The sequence below is a fragment of the Crocodylus siamensis genome, chromosome 6 (assembly GCF_052110815.1).
Source record: "Crocodylus siamensis isolate JL-2025a chromosome 6, ASM5211081v1, whole genome shotgun sequence".
NCBI lineage: Eukaryota > Metazoa > Chordata > Crocodylia > Crocodylidae > Crocodylus > Crocodylus siamensis.
In genome coordinates this window covers 51,133,024-51,158,530 of record NC_143400.1, presented here as the reverse complement: position 1 = coordinate 51,158,530, position 25,507 = coordinate 51,133,024, and the positions used below count along the sequence as shown (strand labels likewise).

Sequence of the window (25,507 nt, the reverse complement as noted above, 5' to 3'; positions counted from 1 at the left end):
GACCTCCCTTTTAGCCTCCACTACAGGAACAGACAGGCTTTCTAGCGAACACTTTTCTTATCCACCCATGGGGCACTGGAGAACCATGTCCTTCTAGGAGCATTTTGGTGGGGCAGGGAGGGGCTGAAGCTCGAGCCAGCCAAGTTTATACGGATGGATCCAGCAAACCGGCACAGCTCCATCAGCTCTAAGGGACATTGTGAGGCCTTTTGCTTTAGACATAAGTATAACAGGACGGAATTATGATATGCCTCCAGTGACCTTGCTGACTAACTGTATACAACTTATAAAGTCTAGTTATTTACTGCACACCAAAACACATTATTAAAATGATGACATCAAACTCTCAAGAGCTAGGAAATGCCACAATTAAGTTGACTCGTACACCCTTAATTCAGACATGGCATTGTGATACAATCTTTAATTACATGATCACATCCTACTTTTCCCACAGGACCCTTGCCTGGTTTAGAGCCCAAGAGAAACAGGGGCTCACTTAATGAGCCGCTATTCAGTATTTTGTATTCTCCTCATTGTGTGGCACCAGGCTGTATTTACTGCACACTATTCAAACCCTGCTTTGAAGACAGAATTATTAATGTCCTTGTGAGTTTTTCTATGGTGCCCGTCACAACAGTGTCAGAATACTTCACAACTGGTAATGAATTTATTTTCATGGCACCTCTTGGAGGTGAGAGGCTAACATTATCTCCATTTTACATATATGGAACTGAGGCCAAAGGAGTTTAAGGTCAGAGGTACCCGATAACTCTGGATGCTCAATCTGAGACACTGCGGACTTGACTTTTCAGAGAGCTGAGTATCCTAGGGCACTTCATATATTCAAAGCACAGCTCCTGCTGACTTCAGTTGCAGCAGTGAGTGCTCAGCACTTCTTCAAAAAATATCCCAGAGATCAGAGCTACAATTTCAGGGGAAGTCCAGCTCATCCCTGTCTGGAGCATGCTCAGTGCTGGAAGAATCTGTTGGAAATTTAGCTCCTAAAATTTAAGATCTACTATCTAAGAAGTTCTGGTCAGTATTTGCAAGCTGAAAGAGCTTGGCTTCCAGTGCTCTGGATACTCAGCTGGGAAGCATGAATTATGGGCTCTATTCTAAGGATCATTTCTTTTCTTTTTTTTCATTCAATGATTGTTTCAAGTGACATCCATGAACAGTGATGGAAGCAGAGACTTGTCCCTTGTTCAATCTCCTTCTGGCTCCATGAACTTTGCATTCCTTTTGGCATAGTGGCCTGTCTCTTAATAGGAGGGTGAAAAGAGCTCTAAAACCAATCTAGCCTCTGGACTGGTGCCTGCAGCAAGCTATGGGTTTCCATTCTCCCAGGCTGAGGTGGAGGGACATCAAACCAAACTCTCTTCCCGGACACGTGCTCTAACCTCTACGGTATTATGGGACCATCCCCATTTTTATTTTAAAAATGAAGCAGCCACAACTACCTTTTGTGAGGGGTCTGATCCTGTCAGTGTCTGGGGCACATGCACACCTACCCGACTGAGCTCCTCTTGCTACTGAGTTTTCTGGATCCCACTGGAGCTTAGGGAGAAGCTAGCTGCTGAGATAATTGGGCTGGGGACCTTGTAGCCATGTGCAGAAGGCAGAACTACAGGCATTATGGAGGCACAAGGCAGAATGGAAGACGCACTGAGTTTAGGCCAGTGATTCCCACCCCGTGGGGTGACGTGAAGTCCTTTTAAAGGTGATACAAAGTTTTGCTCAATATTTCCAGAGACTTCAAATAGGACGCCCCTCCCGCCCCCGTGGCAAAAACATTCTGACCTGCTGTGAGCTTTCTGAATGCTTTGCAACAGAATTGCCCTATTATTTTTCTATATTCAAGAATCAAGTGAAAGCTAAGAGCTGGCATTTTCTGAGGGATGTTTGTCTCTAATGAGGGATATCTTGAGTCTAAAAAGGTTGAGAACCACTGGTTTAGGCAATACCCAAGGGTAGGCAGACGCTGAGCAGGAGTTTTATGAATTAAATGTTTGGATTTAGCCACCTGAACTCTCTCTGAATCAAGTTTTGGTAACCTAAGTCCTGGGGTTTTTTGGATTTGTCCCCTAGGTCTTTTTCTCTTCCTCTCTCATCTCATCCTTACTTTGGAAAGTTTCCATATTTCCAGGCTGGCTACTCCTTTCTCATACAAAGGAATTTCCCCTGTCCTGCCTCTATGACTGTCAGGGTAGGAATGTAGGATTTGTCATGCCCACATCATCCCTTGATAAGCCATCACTAAGATCCTGCCTACAGCAGTGGCTAATGCAGTTCACAATGCTTCAGAGGAATGCAACAAGTCTCAAGGGGCACATCTACATGAGATGCTTTAAGGCACGTTAGCCTAAATTTAAGGTGCATTAGGGAATGTGTCTACATGTGCACACCCTTAATGCACTTTAAAAATGGCACTTTGGGGCTAATCGTACCTAAATTTGATACTTGCAAATGCAGGTATCAAATTTAGGCGTTAATAGCTATGACACATTAATGCACATGTCGATGCGTTAAAGTGCAAAATGCTGTGTGTGTGGACTGAGTTGGAGCTAACTTTGGGTATTTTTTACACATACAAGTGCCACAGCACCAGGCACTTTAAAAAGTGCCTGGCGCTGGGATGCTTGCGGTTGTATAAGTAGTGAAATGCACGCCATTGCTGAAAAAATGGTGGCGGCGCACTCTGGAACTAAAGTACATTGGAGGTGCTTTCATTCAAAAGTGTACCACCACCATTTTCTGCATGCTGGCACATGTTTTGCCACTCAGTTAAATTTTTGCCAGCTTAAATGCATGTGTAGACACGGCTACGAAGAATTGACACATGCACGTGTGCATAAATGTATTTATGTGTGTGCATATATGTGCAAAGAAAGCACACACTGCTCTATACTTTCTGAATTGCAATGTCATCATTTTTTTCTTAGAAGTGAATTCCCCCATCTCCCTTCTCCAGCAAATTATACATACACACACTTAATATATATAATACATATAACAGCAGCAGGAGGCCTTCTGCGATCATTGCTAACTGTGAGCGGTACAGAGCACACACAACTCTGTTAGCACCCATGTAACCATAACAACAGGAGCTGATAACCTTAGGACAGAAGTGATCCTTGCAGGTTTCTGTTTCACAGAGCACAGGTAAACAGAGCCTGGCTTTACCTCCCACGCCCAGATCGTATTGCAAGTCACACAGCCTGATGGTCTAGGTCTGGGGGGTTCCCTTTGTTTAATGTGGCAATGGAAAAATAGAAGTTTTCACACCAGATCCAACAGCAGTTGGCTGGTTAATTTGCTTGCATGTGAACAGTTATCCAGAAGAATTAAGTGATTAAGAGTGGTGAGCTGGGGCTGTGGTTTTGTTTGGCTTGTCTTGTTTTTCACAGTACCTGGCAAAAGTGTGCTTTAAACTTAATTAAGACTTTGCAGCACTCCCACAGTTCAAATAAAGAAAAATAAACTGGTATCATTTCATGTGAAAAATACTTGAAGAGCCTGTAATTTTGGTCAACAGAAATTAGCCTTGACATCCCTGCCCCATGCACAAGTGCGACGGGGTGGGTTGGACAGGACAGCTTCAAATCAGGTTTTATTTGAAAATGTATATGTGCCCCCACAAAAATAATGAAGCAGGCGACAAAACAGGTCAGTTGTAATCCAGTGTGGTACTAGAGGAACAGTATGTAGGACTTTGAAGGGCTGGGTTGTGGGATTTTTTTTCGCATTGCTTAAAAACTCAGACAAAGGTAAATCCTGGAGTTAAGCTGCTATATTGATCTGCTCTTTTCAGCCTTCCTTTTCATGAAAAGCAACAAAAGACTGAAAAATGATGGCTCCTAAAGCAAATACTTGGACAGCTTCAAAATAAAGAAATGATCAGGTGGGATCCCTGAAAGCTTCTCTCTTTTACTCTTACATTGTCTCTGGCAGGACTGCTCACGAGGGCACCTGCATGATAGGAAGGGTTTCACTTGACTCTCTCCTCTGTTCCTGGGTTGCCAGCGGTTTTTACCCTCTCACACATTGCTCAGTCTCCTGCGGTAGCCCAGACAGAGACCAATGCAATAAGTCAGGTAAGTTCAGTGATGTTAGAAAGAGCCATCTCAACTAATTAACCTAAAACACTAACCTGTTTCTATTATTTATGTTATAGTAACACACAGAGACCCCAGCCATCACAGTAGGGACAATACGTGAACAGTGAGACAGAGATGTGGCAGACGAAGTAAAGCGACTTGTCCTGTGCCAGCCAGCAGGCCACTGTGGGTCACTGGTGCCCTAACCAGTGAACCACACCACCTCCCTCAGTCACTGAATTATTCTATCTATGTCAAGCATCAGATGACTTCATGAATGGGCTTCCTTTCAGCACAAGCTCCTGCAGTCTTGCAGCTGTCTGGTACAGTAGTACAGTAATAGTGCAGCAGTTAGCCGGGCGACAGCTGTTTGATGCGGTAGAACGAGCAGGCTGAGCAAAGGCCTGGCAGAGAGCTCCAATGTCTCGAATGGGAGATGCCCAGGCTGGACTTTGTAAAGGCACAGACCCACATGGGACAGCAAGTGTGCAGCAGGAGTGAGGCCCTGATCATGCAGCGGGATCCCTGTAGGCAGCCTGCTGCCTATCCACAGAGCCCCACTGCCATCGGTAGGCCTGTGGACAAGCACTGGGACACATCACTGCAGAGCTCCCTGAAGGATCAGGGCTTGCTGCAGATTAAGTCAATGTGGTGCCCCCAGGTAAGGCCAGAAAAGGGGACATGGTGGGCACAAAGGAGGCTTTTGAATGCCCTGTGTGTTGCCTTGGAGGTCTCAGTGGGCAACGTAAGAGCTAACGCTGACAGACATGCATGCCTTTCCAATGGGGAATCATTTCCCCTGTGGAGCTGAAGTGGCCACGAAATGTATGACAAGGCCAGCTCCAAATCTACAGGCCAGGTAAACCAACTCAGAAAGCCGTGATGCAAGTAGTGAAGTCAGAAAAGAAATGGGGAAGGATTTCCTAGTGGATATCAAAAATGAATAGGTGAAGGTTGCAAAATATCATACAAATCCAGCCCTTCTTTGTCTCTTTGGACTCCTGTCTCATTTGGTCCAAATTGGTATAGTTCCACTGACCTCAGTGGAGCTAAGCTGATTTATACCCAGGGAGTGTACGTGGCCACATAATTTGCTTGGTCTAATTAGGTGCCCCTAAAGGTAAACACCTTTCTGATAATATGCCTATTCATTTCAAACAGCAATGTTTGCTGCTCTCCCACTGAAAGAAAAAATTGTAGATAAAACTGTATTACCCAATGGTGTCTGCAACATCTATTCCACCTGGGGAACTACTGAGGGAATGCACCTATGGCAGACCCACATTGTCTCCACACTGGGATACCACCAAGGTAGACGGTTTGCAAATCTACCATTCTCTGGACACAGGACACAGTTCTCAGCATTAGATTCTCCCCGTGCTTGCACCCATAAAAATCAGGGCAACCCACAGAAGACCGCATAGTCTCTCCCTTGTCAAACACAGTGGAAGCAGGAGTCAGCCCAGCACATACGGCACAGGAAGACTCTTCTAAAGGGCCTTGGGTAGGAGAACACTCGTGGATTTCTCTTCTCTTGGTTGTGGCTCTTGACTTTCTCTCCTCCCTGTGGCATCACATCACAACAGTCCTGGAGAAGCCTACAGGGCCAAATCTTCAGCTACTGCAATCACTGCAGCCCTTTGAGACCCTTATAGCTATGCCAATATGTCAGCAGAGGACCTGGCCTGTGAATCTCTCTTTATGCATTCTGCTGGCTGTGATCAAGCACTCCCTTTCTTCCTCTGAGAGTTCAGCCCCAAGCAGAGGCTTAGAAAAATCTGGTGGAGCTCAGCTTTCCTGAAACAAGCCTAGAGTTGCATAAGCAGCCGCTCGGTTGCTTGGCCCTGTTATCACTTGTCTCCTGCATACACACATTGCACCTCAGCAAAGTTCAAACAATGGAGGAGGTGTACTCATGTGAACCCCTTCCATTCTGTAGTTCTCAGTTTAATTATGGTGTGTACTCTACCACCTCCCGGCCTGCAGAGTATTATTATTGGTACACACGACACACCTAGTAACTTGCTGTTGCCCCCCACACAGTTCTCTGTTGCCATTTCTCTTGGTGCTCGAGTGATACAGACAGTGCAATCTGAAGAATATGGTATGTAATATTTTATAAATGGCTGTTTTTATCTAAATATCTGTTAGGATATGCAACAGCAGGTATCACATCCTGTTCAAAGGTGACTGCAAACCCTGGGTGTGGAATTTAATTTTTACACTCCAATGGCTGTCACCCATATTTTAACTGTTAAATAACTTAGATTTTAGTTTGTAGATTTTTTTCTGCACCAAAGTGTTAGCTGTAAAGCTAATAATAAAGATTACTTCACACCACAGAGTGAGAAAGAATTTTTTAAACCTGATTGTATCATTTCTAGAATCAGTCTATATTTTAGGACAAAAGTGGGAAAATGAGCAAATGGCATTATAGGTATTAATCTAGATTAAGGTCAGAGAAAGGTAATGCAGGCAAGCCCTTTTGGTGGTTCACTGGGAAAAACCAAAAATGATGCAATATTGAAGTATAATAAATTGGTTTGTTTTCCATGTCTTGTTTGAAAGCAGTAGAAACATGTGCCACAATCAAGTGTGCATGTATGATTCTGTGTATGTCCACGTGTTCTCATGGAACCAATCATTTTAAACCGCTGTAACACAGAGAGGTTTGCTTTTTTTTTTTAATTTCTTTTGTCGGGTACTAAGAGTTGAAACATAGGCCTCAGCATAATTTTGATCTGTTGATTCTCCACATACCCACCAATTGCCTTATCAATGAACTTGCATAACTTTCTTTTCAAACTTTAGTAACGTCTATAGACCTCATGTAGCCTACAAAGAGAATTATTTGTAATGATCTCTGGTAGGCACTGCAGATTGTATGTCCATAAGAGTGCATGTACACTTGCATATATGGTATTTGGTGGATATGTGGAAGTTTTAGGCACATCTGACTACTTTAAATATATGTGGGTACATATATGGAGAGGTGTTTTATGAAAGTTTATAAATGTATGTGCATGTGTATATCATGCATGTATGCAGGAATAGACCCCACAGCCAAGATATTAAAATTTAAACTGAGTGTAAAAGATCAAATTCTTATTTTTAGAAAAGTTAGTTCTAAGTATTGCCAAAAATAGGCATTTAAATGTACCTCAACAAGGGGACTAACTTCACAAAATGCTGAGCAGCAACTGGTATGGGCTTTATACAAGAAAACGTGTATACAGACAAACCCATGGGTACATGAGGCAGCAATATATGTAAAAGTATCAGAGTGGGTAAAAAAATGTTCCCACAAAAATAGTCCATAAAATATGATTGGTTTTCACACAAAACCCAGAAGATTAAAAAAAAATTCACTTCCCTCCCGAAAACAGAATTTTTCTTGCAAAACATTTTATAAATAAAACTTTTTTTTTGTCTGAAGAAGGGCCTACTCATACTAGACCAGCACTAGTGCTGTAGAGGTTGTGTGTATACCAATAAAGGATACAACAGTAGACAGGCATAACCAGCGTAGATCCTGATGTGCCTACAGAGTGTGAGCACATGGAGTTACACATGGTTTTTTTGTTTTGTAGCCTTTCTCCCAGAATATTTACTATCCATGGTATTCGCCTGCATTCAGGACACGGCGGCTGAGTATGCCAGGGCACGGCACCCCCATGAGCTACCCCAGCAATGGGGCAGTCTTCGGGAATGTGCTCACCAGCCCTGGTGGCATCCCTGCCTTCAAATTCCAGTCCCGCCACGACAGCGTTGATTGGAGGCGGTTTAGTGCCATCGATGTGGAACGAGTGGCCCGGGAGCTGGACGTGACCACACTGCAGGAGAGTATCAACAGCGTCACTTTTTGCAACCTCGATTCAGAGAAGTGCCCATATTGCCAGCAGCCGGTAGACCCAGTCCTCTTAAAGGTCTTTAAGATGGCACAGCTGACCATTGAGTACTTGCTGCACTCCCAGGAGTACCTGAGTGCCAGCCTGGCACTGCAGGAGGAGCAGCTCCAGTCAGCGATGGAGGAGATCAAGCTCACCAAGCAGGAGGTGGAGAAGCAGGCAGAGGAAATGAGGGGAGTCAAGGAGGAGAGCAGGAGGCGAAAGAAGATGCTCGCCACCCAGCAGCTTCTCTTGCAGGCTGGGGCCAATAACTACCACAAGGTGAGGTGAAGGGTGGAGGACAGAAATGTCTGACAAGCCTCAGTGCTCCTGGGGCCTTGAAGGGCAGGGGTCCTTTCACTGCTAGCAGTCACCTCCGCAGCAATAGCAGCTCAGCCACCAGCTCTGGACCTGGCACCGGTTGCTTAGACGGTAAACGTCCGCTTAAGCCTTGGCTCAGCCAGGCATGTATGCTCCTGTTTAAGTTTAACTAAGCAAAGAGCTGCATTGACTATTCATCTTCTTGCAGCTAAGCACAATCATAACTGCTTTGCTAGACCGGATCTTAGCCCAGGCCACTGGGTGCCTTGAGAGGAACAGGCAGGAGCCGCAGGGGACGGGCATCAGGCACGTACAGAAATCCATGACCATGTCCAGAGAGTACAATCACTTCTGGACACGTTTCTCTAGTCACTGACTATAGAAATAACCCACTACTACAGCAGGTTGCTCTGCACTGCAGTAGGGAAGGAAATAAATGCTTGTGTAGACAATACAGGGTGTCATAACACTGGAGGGGACCCCCTGTTGACTGTTGGTCCCAGGTTCAAGCCACCTCTGGATGTGCAGGTCCTAGAGCTCAAGCACTCTTGTTTCCCAAATAAGTGCCTACAGTCACCTTCACATATTCATATGGGGAGGGAAAGGAGCATGTCCATAGTCATCCACAGGGCTATACGTCCTGGAACAGAATTCCCCTGCACGCATAAATGTCTTGCAGATGGCCAAGATACGGCCACTCAGTTGACCAGGAAACAGGAGACTCCCGTCCCTGCTTTCTCCTGAGGGGTCCCCCCTGTTGTGTAGCAATTTGGCCCTTATAGACCATGCCACATTCCCGGGTGGCAGTTGCCCGTAGGACATCCCTCAAAGGGAGATGCCTAAAGGGCAGAAAGTGAGCAGGAAGATAGAAAAGCAGTGCTCCCTCTTGTGGGGAACTCTGTTGAGCTGGTGAGAACAAACTGTCATTCCCTCCACAGCCTAGGCCTCTGCTCACCTACACTATCAGATTATATTTGCTCACTGATTTCCTGAGGGAAGAAATTGGATTTACCAAGAGGAAGGGAAGATGAGGGATTAGGTCGCCAACCATGGGTGAGAGTCCTGGGGGCTATTCTCTCCTTTGGCTCACTTCTCATCTCCCAGTGACTTAGCTTCCCATCGTTGTATACCCCCTCTCAAGTCACCATAATGATTAGAAACCAAAGAATCACTACACTGGTTAGCTACTGCTTTTACTATCAGTGTCTGCATATTTATATTCATATATTCTGAACAGTCACATACTTGAAGCTATTCCTTCCTTACAAATGGCTCGAGCTTCATTTCTATACTTTTTGGTTCAGGATGAATTTGAATAAATACATACATGAAGTGCAGTAGTTCAACCCATCTTTGAATTATGACTAATTGCATAGGAATGTAGGCATATCTTCTTTTTCTTCATTTGTTAATGAGCCTACTTCTCCCCTAGGACTACTTTTCCCCTTGATGTTGTTAAAGAAATTCTTCTTGTTCCCCTTCACCACTTTGGTTGGCAGCATTAACTCCTTTTGCTCTTCTCTGGCCTGTGATTCCCACACCTCCCAAACCTCACACGCCTGAGCTGTCCCTGAATGTGCTTGAATTTTGTTGTTGTCTCCAACCCTGTCGTAAGGTCCCTCTTGGACTTCTGTGAAGGACAATCCTGACAATCCTGCTGTCGTATGCATCTGACCTATCACTCAAGCATTGTGGGAACTCTTTGTTTCAAACTAGTGGGATGCTTTTTGAGGCCAGGGGGACAGAATGAGATATTCACAGAGTTTCATCCTTCTAAAGTGACTCCTTTTACTCGTTCTCTTTCTGTGACGCCCAGTGTCACCTGTGTGACAAGGCCTTCATGAACTACTCCTTCCTCCAAGCCCATGTTCAGCGCAGACACGTCGAGGCCAGTGAAGCTGGTGAGTAGTGACGCTGAGTTTCTTTTGGAAGGTTTTTCTCTGTCAGCAATAGGTGATGGCAAAGGAATGGAGAAATGGGAAGAAATGAAAGGTTCTGAGTTCCTTTAGCATCTTTCGAGAGCTGACCGCGGCAAGCCCAAGAAAGAGAGAGTCTGTTTTGATTTTTTTTCCAGCAATCCAGATTTCAGGTCCGTTCCTTTCTATCCAGGCCTCTTTTTTGTTCTTTTTTTGTATCAGTTGATTTCTGTCTGAGAGTCTCCATCTCCACGAGCCCTGCAAAGGCAGGGAGGGAGAGGAAGAGGAAGGAGGGGAGGTCAGAAGAAGAGAAAGTTATGCTCATGAAAGGATGAAACTTCAAAACATCTCTGAAATGAGGCCAAGCTCATCAGGCTTGGACGTTTCACATGAAACATCCTGGTAGATACTTGCATGGGCACCTTACTAGGATCAGTAATTTGTCTTTTCTCAAGTTATTGACCCACCACTCCCTCCCACTTGAAATCACTTTGACATCTCTAGAACAGCGGTCCTCTACCTTTTTTGTACCAGAACCCACTGGTAAACATTGATGTCCAGTCCTGACCCAGTGCCCGTCACTCCCGCCCCACTGCCCCCAGCCCCCAGGCCCCTACTTTAAAGTAGAATCTATTTTTAAAATTTGTTCATGAACCTTTCATCTATTCTCATGATCCAATTTGGGATCACGACCCACGGGCTGAGAAACGCTGCTCTAAAACATGCAAGCGCTCAGCACCTCTGAAAATAAAGCTTCATAATTAAGTTGCCATGTAGGGTCAAGGTGACTAAGATGAAGCATCTCAGTTTAAAAAGTCCCACTATCCTCCAAACTGCTTGGGACCCCAAATCAGTGATGAAGTACGTGCATTCAGAAACACAAACCAAAAATGTGTTTTAAAACAGGGACGTGCGCAGGTGCCCACGTGTGATTTTCAAAACAATTCTTCATTATTTAAATGGAAGAGACAACATAGCCTAGTGAGATGGGCACTAGATGAGAATTCAAGGCCCCCCTTTCTGTCCCCATCTCTTAATTGGCGAAGCTTGCATAGACCACTGCCCCTTTCTGTAACTCAGGTTTCCCAGTGGTAAAACAAAGACCTCTGAACGCAGGAAGCCACCAGGCGAAGGAAGCAGCCCGTGGAAAACTCTGGACATACCCTGCTCCCCCTCCCCATCATCTTCTCCTTTCTGTTACTTTGTGAGACAGGGACCTATGATCTGACTCAGTAAATGGCAGTTCTTACGTCGTTATGAGATAATGATGCTCATCTCCTTGGGAACGGACTTTGAGATTGACAGATGAAATGTGCTTGATCAGAGCTAGGTATGCTTGGTTATTCATTTGCCCAGGATTTGGAACCATAAATATAGCAGATGGGCAACAGGAGGAGGCACAGAGTCTCTTTAGCAACATGCAGAAGGAAGAAGCAATTTGAGCCTCAATACACAAGCAACATTCAAGAAATACTCTTGTGGGTGTGATATTAATCATGTCCAGTAGAGGTCAGTGGTGCCCTGCATATGTGGTGCACACAAAGAAGCGATGTGTGACTTTGCAAAGGATCCGAGGTTATGATTTCAGATGTGTGAAATACCTACAGTGAAAGAGAAGATGGCTTAGTATTTAAAAACCTTTCATATTTTGTTAACATGGCATAGTACTTTTTTTCCTGTTGTTTAACTCAAAACTTCTGCCCCTTTTCTTGAGGGAACGAAAAACTGATCCTGCAACATTAAAATCAATGTGATTTTCCTGTTCACTATAAGTGTAGGATTGGATCCAAAGAACCAGGGGAAGGCTCTGGCAATTCAGGTCCCTGCTCATGGTCTCTTGGTTTGAATGGGCTTTACAGAGAGGCAGAAGAAGAAGCAGGTGGAGCAAATGGAGGAGGAGATTGAAGAGCTGAAGGTGAGGTTGAAAGAGACCCGTGCCCAGTTGGAGGCTGAAAGGGAGGTTGAGAATCAACGAAGGGCTCAGGTATGAAAAAGTTATTTGCGGAAAAAGAGGGGAAGGAAGGAAACACACTGAAACAAGCTAATATTACAATGAACTTTTTCTAACAAAAGGAAAATGCCTGGTTTCAGTTTAAATTTTGCGCTGAAAAAGAAAAATGTTTTCTGATTAGACCTAAAATTGGTCCCTTTTATAAGAGAATTAATTTTGGGGGGAAAAAAAGAGTAATACTTGAAAAAAAGAGGTTCCAGTAAACTTAGAGTTTGTCTACACTAGAAGACAGTGCATTTAGCTGGACTGCTTTAGTTATACCAGCAAACATCCCTAGTGGAGATACAACTTCTATTCAATTTTGTTTGCAGTACAGTGAATACCACTTCCTAGAACTAAATAAAATATGCTATCAAAAATACTTTTACTGCCAATTTACCTGTGTGTACACTATGGCTCTTTCTGCTATAAGAATATTGTCAAAATATCATAACCCCATCAAGCTCCATTTACATCAGCCAGTTTCTAAGGTACACCTGGTCTGAGTCTGAGGCCTAATAAACAAAGTGGGGTTTTTTGTGCTGATATATCTATGCTGGTTAGAGGACATCAGGTGATACCAGTACAATGTCTATTGTGGATTCAGTTATACTGGAAGAGTCAGAATTATTTCAATCTGACTTATTCCCCTTTCTCCTCTACCAGTATAACTGTACCCACTCTAAGAAGATTGTACCACTTAGACTATACTTGCATGCCCAGATGAACCCTACACTTTGAGCAGATTCACTTCCCTAAAGCCCAACTAGAGTCTCCCAGTCCTTCAACAGGCTCAGTTTCTCTCTCTATGACCAGCTCCTTGCCAGCTTGGAGTTTATGTTTCCTTGGTAGGAAGCAGAGAAAGTTCGCCAGAGAGAAGAGGAGGGAAAGAGAGAGTTTGAGAGATGGAAAGAGGAGGAGAGGACCAAGTTTCAGAAGGAAATGGATGGCCTGAGGCAATTGTTCCTCTCAGAGTTCAAGGACATTGCTAGCAAGAACTCTGCCTTAGAAGAGGTAAGTGAAAAATCTAGGGTTAAAAATCTTCCAATTGAAAGAGATGCTCAGCTTCCCATGTGTCACAAGTATTTAGTTCAATAAGCCTCATTGCTCTTTCATGTCATCTTAATGTCTTCACATCAGAAAAACAGGCTAGAGGGTGGTGGCAATGCTTTTCAGCAGTGGAACGCTAAGCGTAGCTCCTGCTTGAACCAATGGTGAATGAGGGTCACGCTAGGACATTTCAGTGTGAGCAAAAGCCTGGTGGTGAAATGCCATTGGGGTCCAAACTGATGAGAGCACAGAGATGGGAAATCAGGGCCCAAGCAGTTGCTGAGCCTACTCAGTTGAGTCAGTCATTGGGATTTGGGAGATGGTTGCCTTGTACTAGTTCTGTGCTAACTCAGGCATTTTAATAATGTTGCTGCATATCAGCTTAACCCCCAAGTGGCTTTCCCTTTGGTGCTCTGAGAAAGGAGAGCAGAAACATTGAGTTGTTCAAGGCTATTCCTTGCTGCTCCCTGGTGTGTAGATTTTCTCTTGCCTATTTCAGTGGCATGTCTCACTTCATGCACAATCCTAGCACTGTGCACTTAAAGGACTGGCTAATAGTTTGATAAGTGAGCCACAAGTGTCTGCAGTCCAGTCATTTCCCATCAGGTGTCACTGGTAGCTGGTAGAAGATGGTATCTGTTGGTACAATTTGCTCTTTCCTTCCTACTCCAGAAACTGCAGAAGCTGCAGGCCAAAAACATGGTGGTGTCCAACCTGGGGACCCTGCAGGATGTGGACACTGATGGCAAGCGGCAGTGGGCAATGACCCAGAGAGAGCTCCAGGGCATGAAGGAAAAGATAGACCTGCAGGTGAGGAAAGCATCTGATCCATTTCCCACAGTCACCTGTTGGGGACCTCTCTCCCTGAGAATGATGAAATGAAAACACAGGGCAGATAAAAGCCAGTAACTCCCCTATCGGGCCACACTAGAGCCCAAATTCAGGAAATCCCTGACACACATACTTTAGTCCAAAAAGCATTGGAGGCACATGTTTAGCATGTGCTTATTCCCACATAATTTCCTAAATCAAGGCCAAAGTGTATTCTGTGATCCACAATCAGTTAGGGACATTGGAGTGGATGGACCTCCGAGACACTGAGTCCAGCTACCTGCATTCATCGATAACCAAAGAAATCCCCCAAATTGACACTGCAGACTCTCATTCATCAATAAAACAGTTGTCCTCATGTAGTAGAGCTAGGTGTCCTTTGCTTTCTCTGGACCCCTAATCCAATCAGGGGTTTGTTTTGCAATGGCTCTACACTTCCTTTTAGTCTTTTTTTTAACTCTGTGGGAGGTTTATTATAAGTAACATGTGCCTACTTTGTGACTGCCTGTACACAAACTCACTTGCCCACGTGTCCCTTGAGTCATCATGTAGGATTATCTAAACCACTGGGCCAACTCCTCAGTCAGCTACAATTGGTGTGGCTTCATCAATCCCGTTATGCCTATTTGAAATTGGTATACAGCAAGTTTGCTGAGCAGCATAATGTTCCCATTTCAGAGTGGAAGTTCATATTCACCAAGGTGTTATGCAATCTCAGCAGCTGAAAATGGAGAAATATCCCAGGTATCAACCAAAAGGTTGCAACAGCCAAGGATCACAAAAGCCTAATAACTCTGGCAACAGGCCCTCTTCCCCAACTAGAGCTTTTTTATGCCAATACAAGGTCAGCAGGGGTTGGAAGAAGAGACCCCTAGTAGCTTTAAGGTTGCTTTTTCCTACCAAGCAGCCTCTTCAGGATTCAGCGCCTGCACTCAAATAGCCAGATATGGTGGGAGCAGGAGACATCTGGGTATTGTTAATTTGGGACAAAGTTAATACCAAGTTATGTCCAACTCATGGCAAATTAAATGAGAAGAGAAACAGCATGCATTTTTCATCTCTCAGAAAGCAGAATGGAAGAGGAAGCTGAAGGAGCTGCAGCAGGAACACCAGGTGGAGAAGGAGGAGGTAATGACCAGACACTCATGAGGAGCAGAGCAGCTGCCTTTTCCTGAGGAGTGCAGTAAGGTCTTGCTTGTGCCATGTTTATGTCCAGCCCACAAGAGTATTTTCAGTAGTTTTTTTCTCTTTTTTCCCCTTCTTCCTAATTTGATTCGTCAGCAATCTTATATCACATCAAAGATGCAGAAAGCTCCCTTAGTAGATTGCAGCCCATCCAGTGATAACAAGGATGCCTGTTGCCTTACATTTGGCACAAACAGAGGTTAGATTTCAATGCCCTGCCTAACTTAACACACAGGAAAATTTTTGATTTAGGGATTTGCAGTTTGAAACCATTAGTATCTCACATAACCATGCCATGTAGGGCAGTACTAAGGAGGAACCTTCTTCCCTTTTCTCTTTCTGCAGTCACTTTCCTAAGACATAGCTCATGGTGCTTTATAGTAAGGGTAGCACAGAGAAGAAACACTTTACAGAGGAGGCCGAAAACTGATAACAGCAACAAAAAAAAAAAGGCACTCAAGAATGAAACTGACTCCTAGGCACAGTCAAGAGGAAAGCATCACGCAGGGTGCCATCAGTGGTAACAGTGGCTTTGTGTTTTGCCCACGTGCCTCCTTAGATGAGGGAAATGCCCATCCACTGACATGTAGAATCATAGAAAATGAGGGCTGAAAGGGACCTCGGGAGGTCATATCTAGTCCAGTCGCCTGCTCAAAGCAGGACCAGCCCCAGCTAGATCATCCCTTTGTCCTTTGAATACCCCAGAAACAGCAGTGCCTCCCTTTCACTCACCATTTGAGTGTAACCTGCATCTATGACCCAAAGGGAAAAAAGATGTAAATGTCTGTATAAATATGCCACTGGGTTGGACTTTATAGTGGCAATTCAAGACAAACTAAATATCCAGGTGCTTTCCTCCTTAGCAAAGGAGGAGACAATTGCTGTAAGCTAACAGGGAAGAACATATTTTGACCACATTTTATACTCAGTGGGTGCATCTACACGTGCACACTTAATGCACAGTAATTTAGGTTACTGCACAGTAACTGAAAATAACTGCATAATATAGACATGCCTCTACATATGTGTGCCCGTACTATGCAGTAACTATGGTGATTTATGCCGATTTTGTGCGGATTTATGCCTGAGTAGTTACTGCACAGAAAGACATGTGTAGCATGTGTAGCTGTGTTACTGCACAGTAACACTGTGTGTGTGGACTGACTTGGGAATAACTTTACTCCCAAGTTGGTCTACACACAGTGTTACTGCACTGTAATACCTGCACATGTAGACGCCAGCTTACAAACCACTTACTGCGCAGTAAATGCATGTGTAGACACTCCCAGAATGTGTTAGTCTCTTAACTCCTTTCTTATCCCTTTCAGCTGAAGATTGAGAATGAGAGACTCCAGGCCTCCCTGTCTCAGGACCAGAGGCTAGCTACCAGCCACTTCCAGCAGCAAAAGGACTTGCTCAGTGCTCGGCTCAAAGAGCAGGCCAGGATCATCCAGGCACAGGAGAAAACGGTAAGCTTGCCAGGTTCTCTTGTTGCTGTGTGTATCATGACCAGCCTAGACATAGATGCTTTATAAGCATGCTGAAGCCTTACAGGAGTGCAGGAGAGGTTTTAAACTCAGATATTAGCAGGTTGTTGGTTCTGTATCTTAGGGTCATGGGTTCAATCCCTGGTTCAAGAATTATGGAGTATGGGTCAGCTTGGACACACCTATTCATATGAATATCTGCTCATGTCCACTGCTGATACTGTGGCAAAGTCTTTGATTTAGGGACAGAAAGAGAATGACATACATAACATGCACAAGGATAAAGCTATTTATTTGAAATGCTGACAGTATCTACCTAGGAATTAAGGGCTGAAATCTAAAAGATTTCAAGAGAAAGTGAAGGGGAGTTAAGGTACTTAAGGCATCAAAATGCCTTTGGAGCTGGCGGTAGGCATCTTACAGTCTCAATATGATTTGACCTGCTTTCTGATTATTTCCTAACCCTTTGAGAATGTGATGGATGGAATTAATGCCAATTAAAGATAAAATACCACAATTCTGTAGTGACAAAACAAACTGATCTTTGAATGACAGATAACCCATTGTTTTACAGATCAAGATGCTATTGGCAAGGAAAGTTGAAGGTAATATTCTATTGTTTGGGGAACATGGAGTAAGAATAGGCCAGTTTTTCATAGTTGTAACTCCATCAGCCATCAGCACACGCAGTCTTTGCCCACTTTTGACAATTTTTATTCTTGTAAATTTAGATGCTGGTTCTGTGAAAAAAAAGTAAGAAAAAAATGTGTCCATTAACTTGTGCATCTTTATGACACAAGCATCTCATTGTGACTGTAGTGTGATGGAAGCATGCAATAGAGAGAATTATACTGGGTAGCTAAGGGACTGGATGCAGTCCAGCCATGACCGAAGACAGCTCAGTTGTGGGCTAACTGCCCAAGTGTTTACCCAGTTCCTCAGGAACGTTTTCCGTGACTGAGGTATGGACATACCCAAGAGACTCAGATATAAAATCCCAGCAACTCATTTGCATGAAAATAAGGAATTTTGTCATCTTCAGATTTTCTCATTAAAATCTACATTCCCTGTAATCGCAGTGCAGAACAAAGGCTTCCCTCCAGACTCCTGCTGGTTGCAGAACTACAGAAAGCCCTGAAATCTGTGCAACTGCAGCCAAGTTTGACTCTCAGAATATAAAGAGACTAAACAGACATTACTAAAAACAAAAATGTCAGTTTTGATTGCCAAACTCAAGTGAGTAGGGAAAGCCTTCTTGCTTCCTGACACCCTAATGTACCATCAAACCTTGTGAGGAACATTGGCCTGTTAAGTTACTAGTGATGAACGCCAGTGTGTTTCATTGTGTTCATCAGAGGACGGCATTTCTGGAGAGAAGGGAAGTCTCCCAGAAAAATGTAACCAACAGTCAGTAGGGCCCAGACCTTCAAAGTATATAGACCCCGAATCTTCTTTTAAATCATTGGCAGATAGATGACTGAGTATCTTTGAAAACCTAGCCCTGCATCTCTTATCCCAGTCTTCAAGGATTTTTCTTCTCTGCAGTAACCCAGGAAGTGACCAACGTAGAAGCACAAGAACAATCCTCTGAAGAAGGTAGATATCGCAGAAGTGAAAACCCTTTTCTCTTTGATCACCTCATTCTACATCTGTGCAAGCGAGGGATTTCAGGCCAAAGTAGGCCATGGGTGAGGTCATGAGGGTCAAGTCCTCTATTTTTGCTGTTGTATTTCCAAGGCACTATGAGGATAAGGAGAACAACTGGTAGAAAAATGGGTGCTGTGGGGGTTCTTTCCCTGGAAATAGCTGATGAAAATTACAAAATTTATTTAAATTCTGCACAGGGAAATTCACGTTTATAGCACAGCTTCAAGTCCTGAAAAAACCCAGCCAAACCCCATGATATGTCAACTGTGAAACTCTGCTGTGGTACTTCATGGAACTCATTGTTAGGGTGATTCATGCTCCTATTCCCCTTTATAGGTTGGGCTTTATGGTTAGCCTACAACTCCCAGGATACACTATGGAAAGGAGAGGAAGTACAAGCAGGGGAGGTCATGATGCATCATGGGAGATGTAGTTTGGCATTTCTGGACAAAATGTCACAGGGCTTAGATGACAGTTTGTGAAGCAAGCAAGCAAGCACAACTCCAGAGAAAGCGGATGCTTTATGTAAAAAAAAAAAAAAAAAAAAAAAATACTCAAAAGCCCAATTTTCAATCAAGACCAGACAAAATAAATTCTTCACCAACCCCTAGAAAAGAAGGCTGAATATGTGACACCAAAAAAGTGGTATAAGAGAACCCCAGATGTACAGATTGATTTATATTAGTAAATGTTTAGGATTGGGAATCCAGAAAATAGACGACAAAGCTGATATGAAAATACAGATCGCCCGAGCGAGGGACTAACAATAGAGGGGTGGGGGGGAGGATGGGGAACGCAACTAGGTTCCAAGAGATACAAAGTTAGGCAACTAAGCCGTGGGGTGGGGGATGGGGGAAGGGGAGGGAGGGGGTTTGTGATGCTGAGAGAGAAAGGAGATAGATACACACAAACCCGTTACAATGGTCCGCAAGGGTGGAGGAAGTAGTTCGGAGGAAGTGCCTCAGTCCATATAGAGTCTCAGCACGGGAGTCCTCTTCGGGTGGAGTGGGGTCGTCCATGGTTGATGAATCCTCTCGGAGTGAAGTGAAGGTCCATCTGGCGCCAGGGGGCGGAGTGGGGTGCGGCGGTTGACTACATTAGAGCCAACTTCCTCCCAACAGCAGATTCAGGTTGGCAACGGTGCATGGACCAGCTACTGGGATGGCTGAGATTGGAGATGGATCAAGGTCCAGAGCCCAGCTTGTGGATTTTTGCCATGATGTTACAACCTCTTGTTTTATGCATTTCCTGCCCATATGACTAGGAAGAAAAAGTTGAGCACATGACCTGGCTTTAACGGATGCAGCAGCATTTTCTGTGAGAAGGGGACCAGTAGCCACTAGAAGCAATAATTTGGCACCCTGATGGCCATTAAAGTAGGCCAGTCCCCTCCTCTGGGACCTTGAATGGATGATGGAGGTGGCAGCACCCTGATGCTGGAGAGGACAGAGGGAGGGAAAGTCCTAGCACCTGTCCCATCCCTACTGGTCCATCTTTCCCTAGAATAGTGATCCTGGCCAAGGGTCCCTATAAAGGGAGAAGCCTTATACTCGAGACTGCTCTGGCTCTTGCTGTGACATCAAGGGTTCAGTTTAATCACACCCTACCTCACAGGTCCTGGATTTTTTTTTCCTGCAGAGCTGGAGGATACTCTGGATAGGAAGCAGAGGCTCCTGGAAGCCCTAAGGAGGAATCCAAACCTACTAAAGCAGTTTCGCCCCATTCTGGAGGACATGCTGGAGGAGAAGCTTGAGAGCATGGGTGTGAGGAGGGTAAGTTACCGCAGACGGACAGGCTCTGGGCAAGAGGAGGGTCAACTCCCCATGTGCAGTGCAACCTCTTCTGACTTTGGCTTTTCCAGGGTTTTAAATGTAGATCCAAAAGGAATCAAAACTCATGCAAGAGGTGATATCTTTTCTTAAAACAACTAGATATTTGCAAACAAATGATTTTATTGATTTGCACGCTTTCAGGCACATTCCCCCTTCATCAGGCATAGGAGAGAGCAGAGACTGTAAAAGTTCTCCTAGGTAGAAACGAAAATTCACATTTCACAGGAGAGCTGAAGGTGTGGTAATAGCTCCTGTTTGGAATAATTCATTTTGGCCAGGTTAAGCAAAGAGAAAGGTTGAAAAAGCCTCTGTACCTCGAAGTTGTCTGGTGACAAGCAGGATGCATATTTCTATATAGTTATAGAGATAGACACCACTGTGTGCAGGAGAGAGGGACAAGGCAGGGCATGGAGAGAAATATCACTTTGAACTGTATTTGAGTGGCTGTAGCACCCAGAGTCCCCAGGGTATCCCAGTGCCCCAGGAGCAGTACAGACATTCCCTGTTTGGAAAAGCTTATGCTCTAAGTAGACAGAGGGAGGGAAGGCAAGAGATTCACCGAGTGGCAAATTAAGACACCCACTACTACACAGAAGGGCAAGGAACAGGTCTCCTGCCTCTGTTCTCAAGCCTAATCCACCATTGCCTCTGCACTGAGCACAGGGGTATAGGGTGTAACCATGTTGGTCTAAGGACACAGGCAGATGAGGTTCTTTGGGTAGATCCTATCTTTTATTAGGCCAACTAAAATAATTGGAAAAATTCTTTGCAAGTTTTTGGGTACAAACACCCTTCATCAGGCTGAGGAAAAGGCTGCGCTGAGCACACATTACTGCCTTTCCAGCAACAGCCCCTTTCAGTGCAGCCATTCATATCCCAACTATTCTAGCCCCTCCAACTATGGGTTTGGTTTTTGTTTGTTTGTTTTGTGTTTTGTTTTTTTTTTAACTAGGAGTCTTCATTCAAGGGCATGGCTTGGGGAAGGAGGGTGGGACCAAGCAGCCAGTCTTGCTGGCCCAAGGGAAATCAGGGGAGTTCTTGCTGTCCAAGTCCTTTTCATGTGGAGCTAATTGGACACCATTCTCTCCGACTCTCCCTGGGTTCTGGGGGGATGCATTTTCACAGCGTAACTGCGGCTGTCTTGTCAGGGCAGTGGAAAGACAATGAACACACAGGCAGCCTCAGGGGCTGGGTCTTCACTGGAGACCTTGCCACTGGCGCTTCCTCAAGTCTGAGCGAGCCGTGCATCCAGACCAGACAGCCTTTGTGTTCTGCCCTTTGATTCATTTCCCTCGCTGGGATCCTTGTGGTACAAAAGAAAAGCCTTTAATAAAATACAATTACATTCCATTTCTGTGTCCATCCCGAAAGCTCCAGGGGGTAAGGAGGTTGCAACTCATAAGGGAGGCCAGGAAAAAGCAAAAACAACTGAGTCCTGACCTTGCAGACTCCCAGGCTGGCCTGGAACAGGGGCCGAGAGCAACCCTATTCAGGTCCTCCAGGGCTAGCAAGTGTCTTGTGTGCAAGTGGCTGAACAGATAGCAAGGCCAGTTCTCTAAGCTGCCACTGAAAGAGGGAAGGAGCCCTGGGGGATTACACTGAGAAGGCCATTGCATCTCTACAATGCTAAAACAGCTCTTGCTGCCCACCCACACTTCAGAGGTGAGGAAGGTCATGGTGGGGATGGCATATTGCTTTATCTGGCACAGGGTAGGTGTAATCTACATGCAGCTTAAATTCCAGGGCATGGGTATGTGCCTCTGTGGGGTAGTAAAAGTGTTCCAGAAGTTGCAAGCTTCTTGGAACAAGCATGGGTTACACCTGCTGCAGCAGACCCTCTGCTTGGCAAACCCAAAATTAGTCCCTGGCCTCTAAGCAGACTTGCCAATGATTCCTACCATGCCAGGACCCTTCTGTTGCAAAGTTGCACAGGACCCCAAATCACATTCAAGGCAGACCCATGAGTGAGCCTACTTATCCTGATCTCTCTTCTCAGGTAGGAATTGGCTCAGATAGCTTGGATTCTGCATTAGGCACTGACTGCCTTGTAAATACATACTAGAGCAGAAAAGGGCCAGCGTTCAGATGTGGGAGGGCTGAATGCTGGTACCAAGGCATTTGTTTCTTGTATGAGCAGCTCCATGCTCTTGTTAGGAAAATCAGGGATTGAATGCCTGAGCTCAGGGAAGAGATAGAAAAACTCCTGTTGATTCCAGCAGGCTTGGACCTGGGCCTCTAATCTGGAGGAGGCTGAGCTCTCTTCCAGATACGATGGGAACTTTGGGGACAGCTCGGCACACCACACAAGGCAGTGCCAGGAGTTTTGTGGGTTTGTCAGGGGAGGTAGCAATGTTATGCTCTCTGTTTCAGGCTGCAAAGGGGATTCCAGCTCAGACCTATAAAACTCTGAGAGCTCTGGTAAGGACTCAACAGCAACAGAAGGCCAAGAAGTTTCCACATCTCCTTAGCTTGAGGGAGAAGTTAATCCAAGATGTCACCTGGAAAGTCAAGCAGCGGCAGAAGGAGGACAATACTTTGCTGGGGCAAGTCTCTGTATTTTCAGGTAAACGCCCATGTTTCTCTCCTTGGATTCTCATGCTGGGGACAAGAATTCATTCACAGCTTGTTATCATTGTCATGGGCATGGTTGGGTACACTGAGCAGGATGTTGTGTCCAGTAGAAATTAACCCTTTGCACTGCTGTGTGCACTGCTCACTTTGACTAGGTTGACTGGGCTCCTCTATTAATGCTCCTTGAAGGGAAAATTCAAGAGAAAACTGCAAAAAAAAAACCTCAGCTCCTGGTCCTGAAACTGTCTTCCCTTTATCAGATGCTAGAAAATGCAGAAAGCTGCTTTGTTGCCATCAGCTGGAGTTTCAGGGAGCCGCGAAGCAGAGCAGTGATAGAAAGCCATCTAGCAAGTAACAGAAGCTCAGTGCCACTGCAGAAAGAGTGGGGAGAGGAGGGGGGCTCTTCCACAGCTTTCTGCACCTCTAATTCTGCACTCGCTGGGAACCAAAAACCCCTCAGAGTATTTTACTCCAGGGATCAGCAACCTATGACTCACAGGCCAGCTCATAGGATCATATAATGTATGATCCTATGATCTGTAAAGTATGGGCTTCATGAGCTCACCTATCCAGTCCCCCTGCTCAAAGCAGGAACGTCTCTGACTAAATCATCCCAGCCAAGTATGTGTCCATCCTACTCTTGAAAACCTCCGAAGATGGAAATTCCTGTTTGTCTAGATAGCCTGTTCCAGTGCTTGACTACCCTTATACATCAGAAAGTTCCTCCTAATTTCCATCCTAAATTTTCCCCTCTGCAGCTTGAGTCCCTTTCTTCTCATCCTGTCCCCTATGGGTCCCATCTCTACCCTCTCAATTTCCTTTCAGGTATTTGAAGACTATTATCAGTGTCCCCTCTCCCACTCCAAGTCTGCCTTTCCCCAAACTAAATATCCCTAGTTCTTTCAGCTTTCCCTCATGAGTCTTGAGTGCTAGGCCCCTGAGCACTTTTGTTGCTCTAAGCCAGGCTCTTTCCAAAGTGGCTCTCTCCTGCTTGAAGTGTGGGGCCCCAAACTGGACACAGCTCTCCAAGTGAGATCTCACTGGTGCTAAAAACAGCTGAAGAATCACTTCCCTTGATATGCAAATGACATTCCTGTTTATACAACCCAGGATACCATTGGGGTTTTTTGCAACAAAGGCACACTGTTTGCTCAAATTCAGCTTATGGTCCACCGTAACTGCCAGGTACTTCTCCGCAGCCTAGCCGCTCATTCTCTAATCTGTGTTTGCATATACGGTTATTCTGCCCCAAGTGCAGGACTTTGTACTTGTCCTTGTTGAATTTCATCTGATTGATTGTGGACCATTTCTCCAGTTTATCCTGGTCATTCTGGATCCCAGCCCTGCTCTCTGACCCAAGATGGGTCCTCCCATTCCCCTGCCAGAAAACATTGCCAACCTCTGCCCTAATCTGTCGGCTGAGAATCAGTCATGTACATGGACATCTTCTTCTTACTTGAGGTGGGGGAAGGTGGTTTAGCAATTCATTTATGCCACTGGAAATTTTCCCCTTAGCAGCATTTAGCATACCCTTTTATCTGCTCATTTTGTAAATTTTTTTCTTTTCTTACCATAACCCCATTTCCTAAGCAAGATTAACAGCACAGATATATCAAAAACTAAAGCATGCATGCAAGCCAGACAGTTTGGGAATATTTAATGGTTTTCTTTGCTCTCACCATTTTTCATGTCTTTCCAGTTAAAGGCCCAAAGAGCCCTGTGTCACCCCACCAGGTCACATCTTCCAAACCCAGAATGCTACCAGCTGACTTACAAGCCAACATCTCAGAGACACCCAGTTTAACTCCTCGCAGCAAAGTCACTCACCCCCCCAGCTCAACAGAGACACCCAAAATAACACCACGAAACAGAACCAGGGGTCCCACCAGCCCCCACCGTGCTACCATCCTACAAGCCAGGTGAATCCCAACATCTATTCCTATCCTTACCACAGACATTTCTCTCATACTTTTCCCTTTTTCCTACAACCCCAGAACAGAGCATGGACAACCCTATTTTGTCACTGTTGCTTGTAGAGCAGTGATGCCTAGGATCCCAAGACATGGACCATGGGTCCCATTGTGCCAGGCTCTTCAAAAACACAAAACATTTGTAATGGAAGGAATTTAGCCAGGGGAGCATCTGAAGCACTGCTTCATCTGCCCAGCCTTGAAGAGATGCCGAGGCACCTGGCCACCCCCATTAAACAAATGAAATGACAGCGAATTCCTTGTGGATTCTCAGCATCTAATTTGTAGCTTCCTTGTATAAAAAGGTTGCTTTGGGGGCTACTCTTTAAAGCCTCGCATCAATTCTGTAGTACATGTGGCATTCAGAAATGAGTGATTTTGGCAATGGCATGACTGGGCTCTCCCTGCCATCCCAGGCAATGACTTAAGTGAATTTTGTCCTCAGTATCATCAGATGACACTAAGATGTGGGGCGAGGTGGACACACTTGAAGGGAGAGAGAAGCTGCAAATAGATTTAGACATACTACAAAAGTGGGCAGATGAAAATAGGATGGGGTGCAACACAGACAAATGCAGGGTGCTGCACCTTGGGAGAAGGAATCCACAGCATACATACAGGCTGGGGAGTTCCCCTCTTGAAAGCACAGAGGAGGAACAGGATCTTGGAGTCATTACTGACCCCAAGATGAACATGAGCCGCCAGTGCCAGACCACAGCCAGC

General features: G+C 45.1%; 1 protein-coding gene across 4 annotated transcripts in view; it reads left to right on the top strand.

Moving 5' to 3' along the window:
- DZIP1L (DAZ interacting zinc finger protein 1 like) overlaps positions 1 to 25,507 on the top strand; it is a 52,213-nt gene that overhangs the window by 4,173 nt on the left and 22,533 nt on the right. For 2 of the 4 annotated variants that reach the window (XR_016442939.1, XM_090051604.1), the window contains exons 2-14: positions 3,812 to 3,901; positions 7,688 to 8,266; positions 10,122 to 10,206; positions 12,081 to 12,205; positions 13,064 to 13,225; positions 13,934 to 14,071; positions 15,158 to 15,220; positions 16,606 to 16,746; positions 17,339 to 17,369; positions 18,310 to 18,360; positions 20,050 to 20,183; positions 22,614 to 22,806; positions 24,514 to 24,733. Coding sequence is in view for 3 of the 4 variants with exons in the window: in XM_090051604.1 (XP_089907730.1) it covers positions 7,751 to 8,266; positions 10,122 to 10,206; positions 12,081 to 12,205; positions 13,064 to 13,225; positions 13,934 to 14,071; positions 15,158 to 15,220; positions 16,606 to 16,746; positions 17,339 to 17,369; positions 18,310 to 18,360; positions 20,050 to 20,183; positions 22,614 to 22,806; positions 24,514 to 24,733 (1,859 nt within the window). In the remaining variant the exon portion in view is untranslated. The remainder of the gene's footprint in view (positions 1 to 3,811; positions 3,902 to 7,687; positions 8,267 to 10,121; positions 10,207 to 12,080; positions 12,206 to 13,063; positions 13,226 to 13,933; positions 14,072 to 15,157; positions 15,221 to 16,605; positions 16,747 to 17,338; positions 17,370 to 18,309; positions 18,361 to 20,049; positions 20,184 to 22,613; positions 22,807 to 24,513; positions 24,734 to 25,507) is intronic. The other 2 variants (XM_090051606.1, XM_090051605.1) reach the window with 1 other exon arrangement.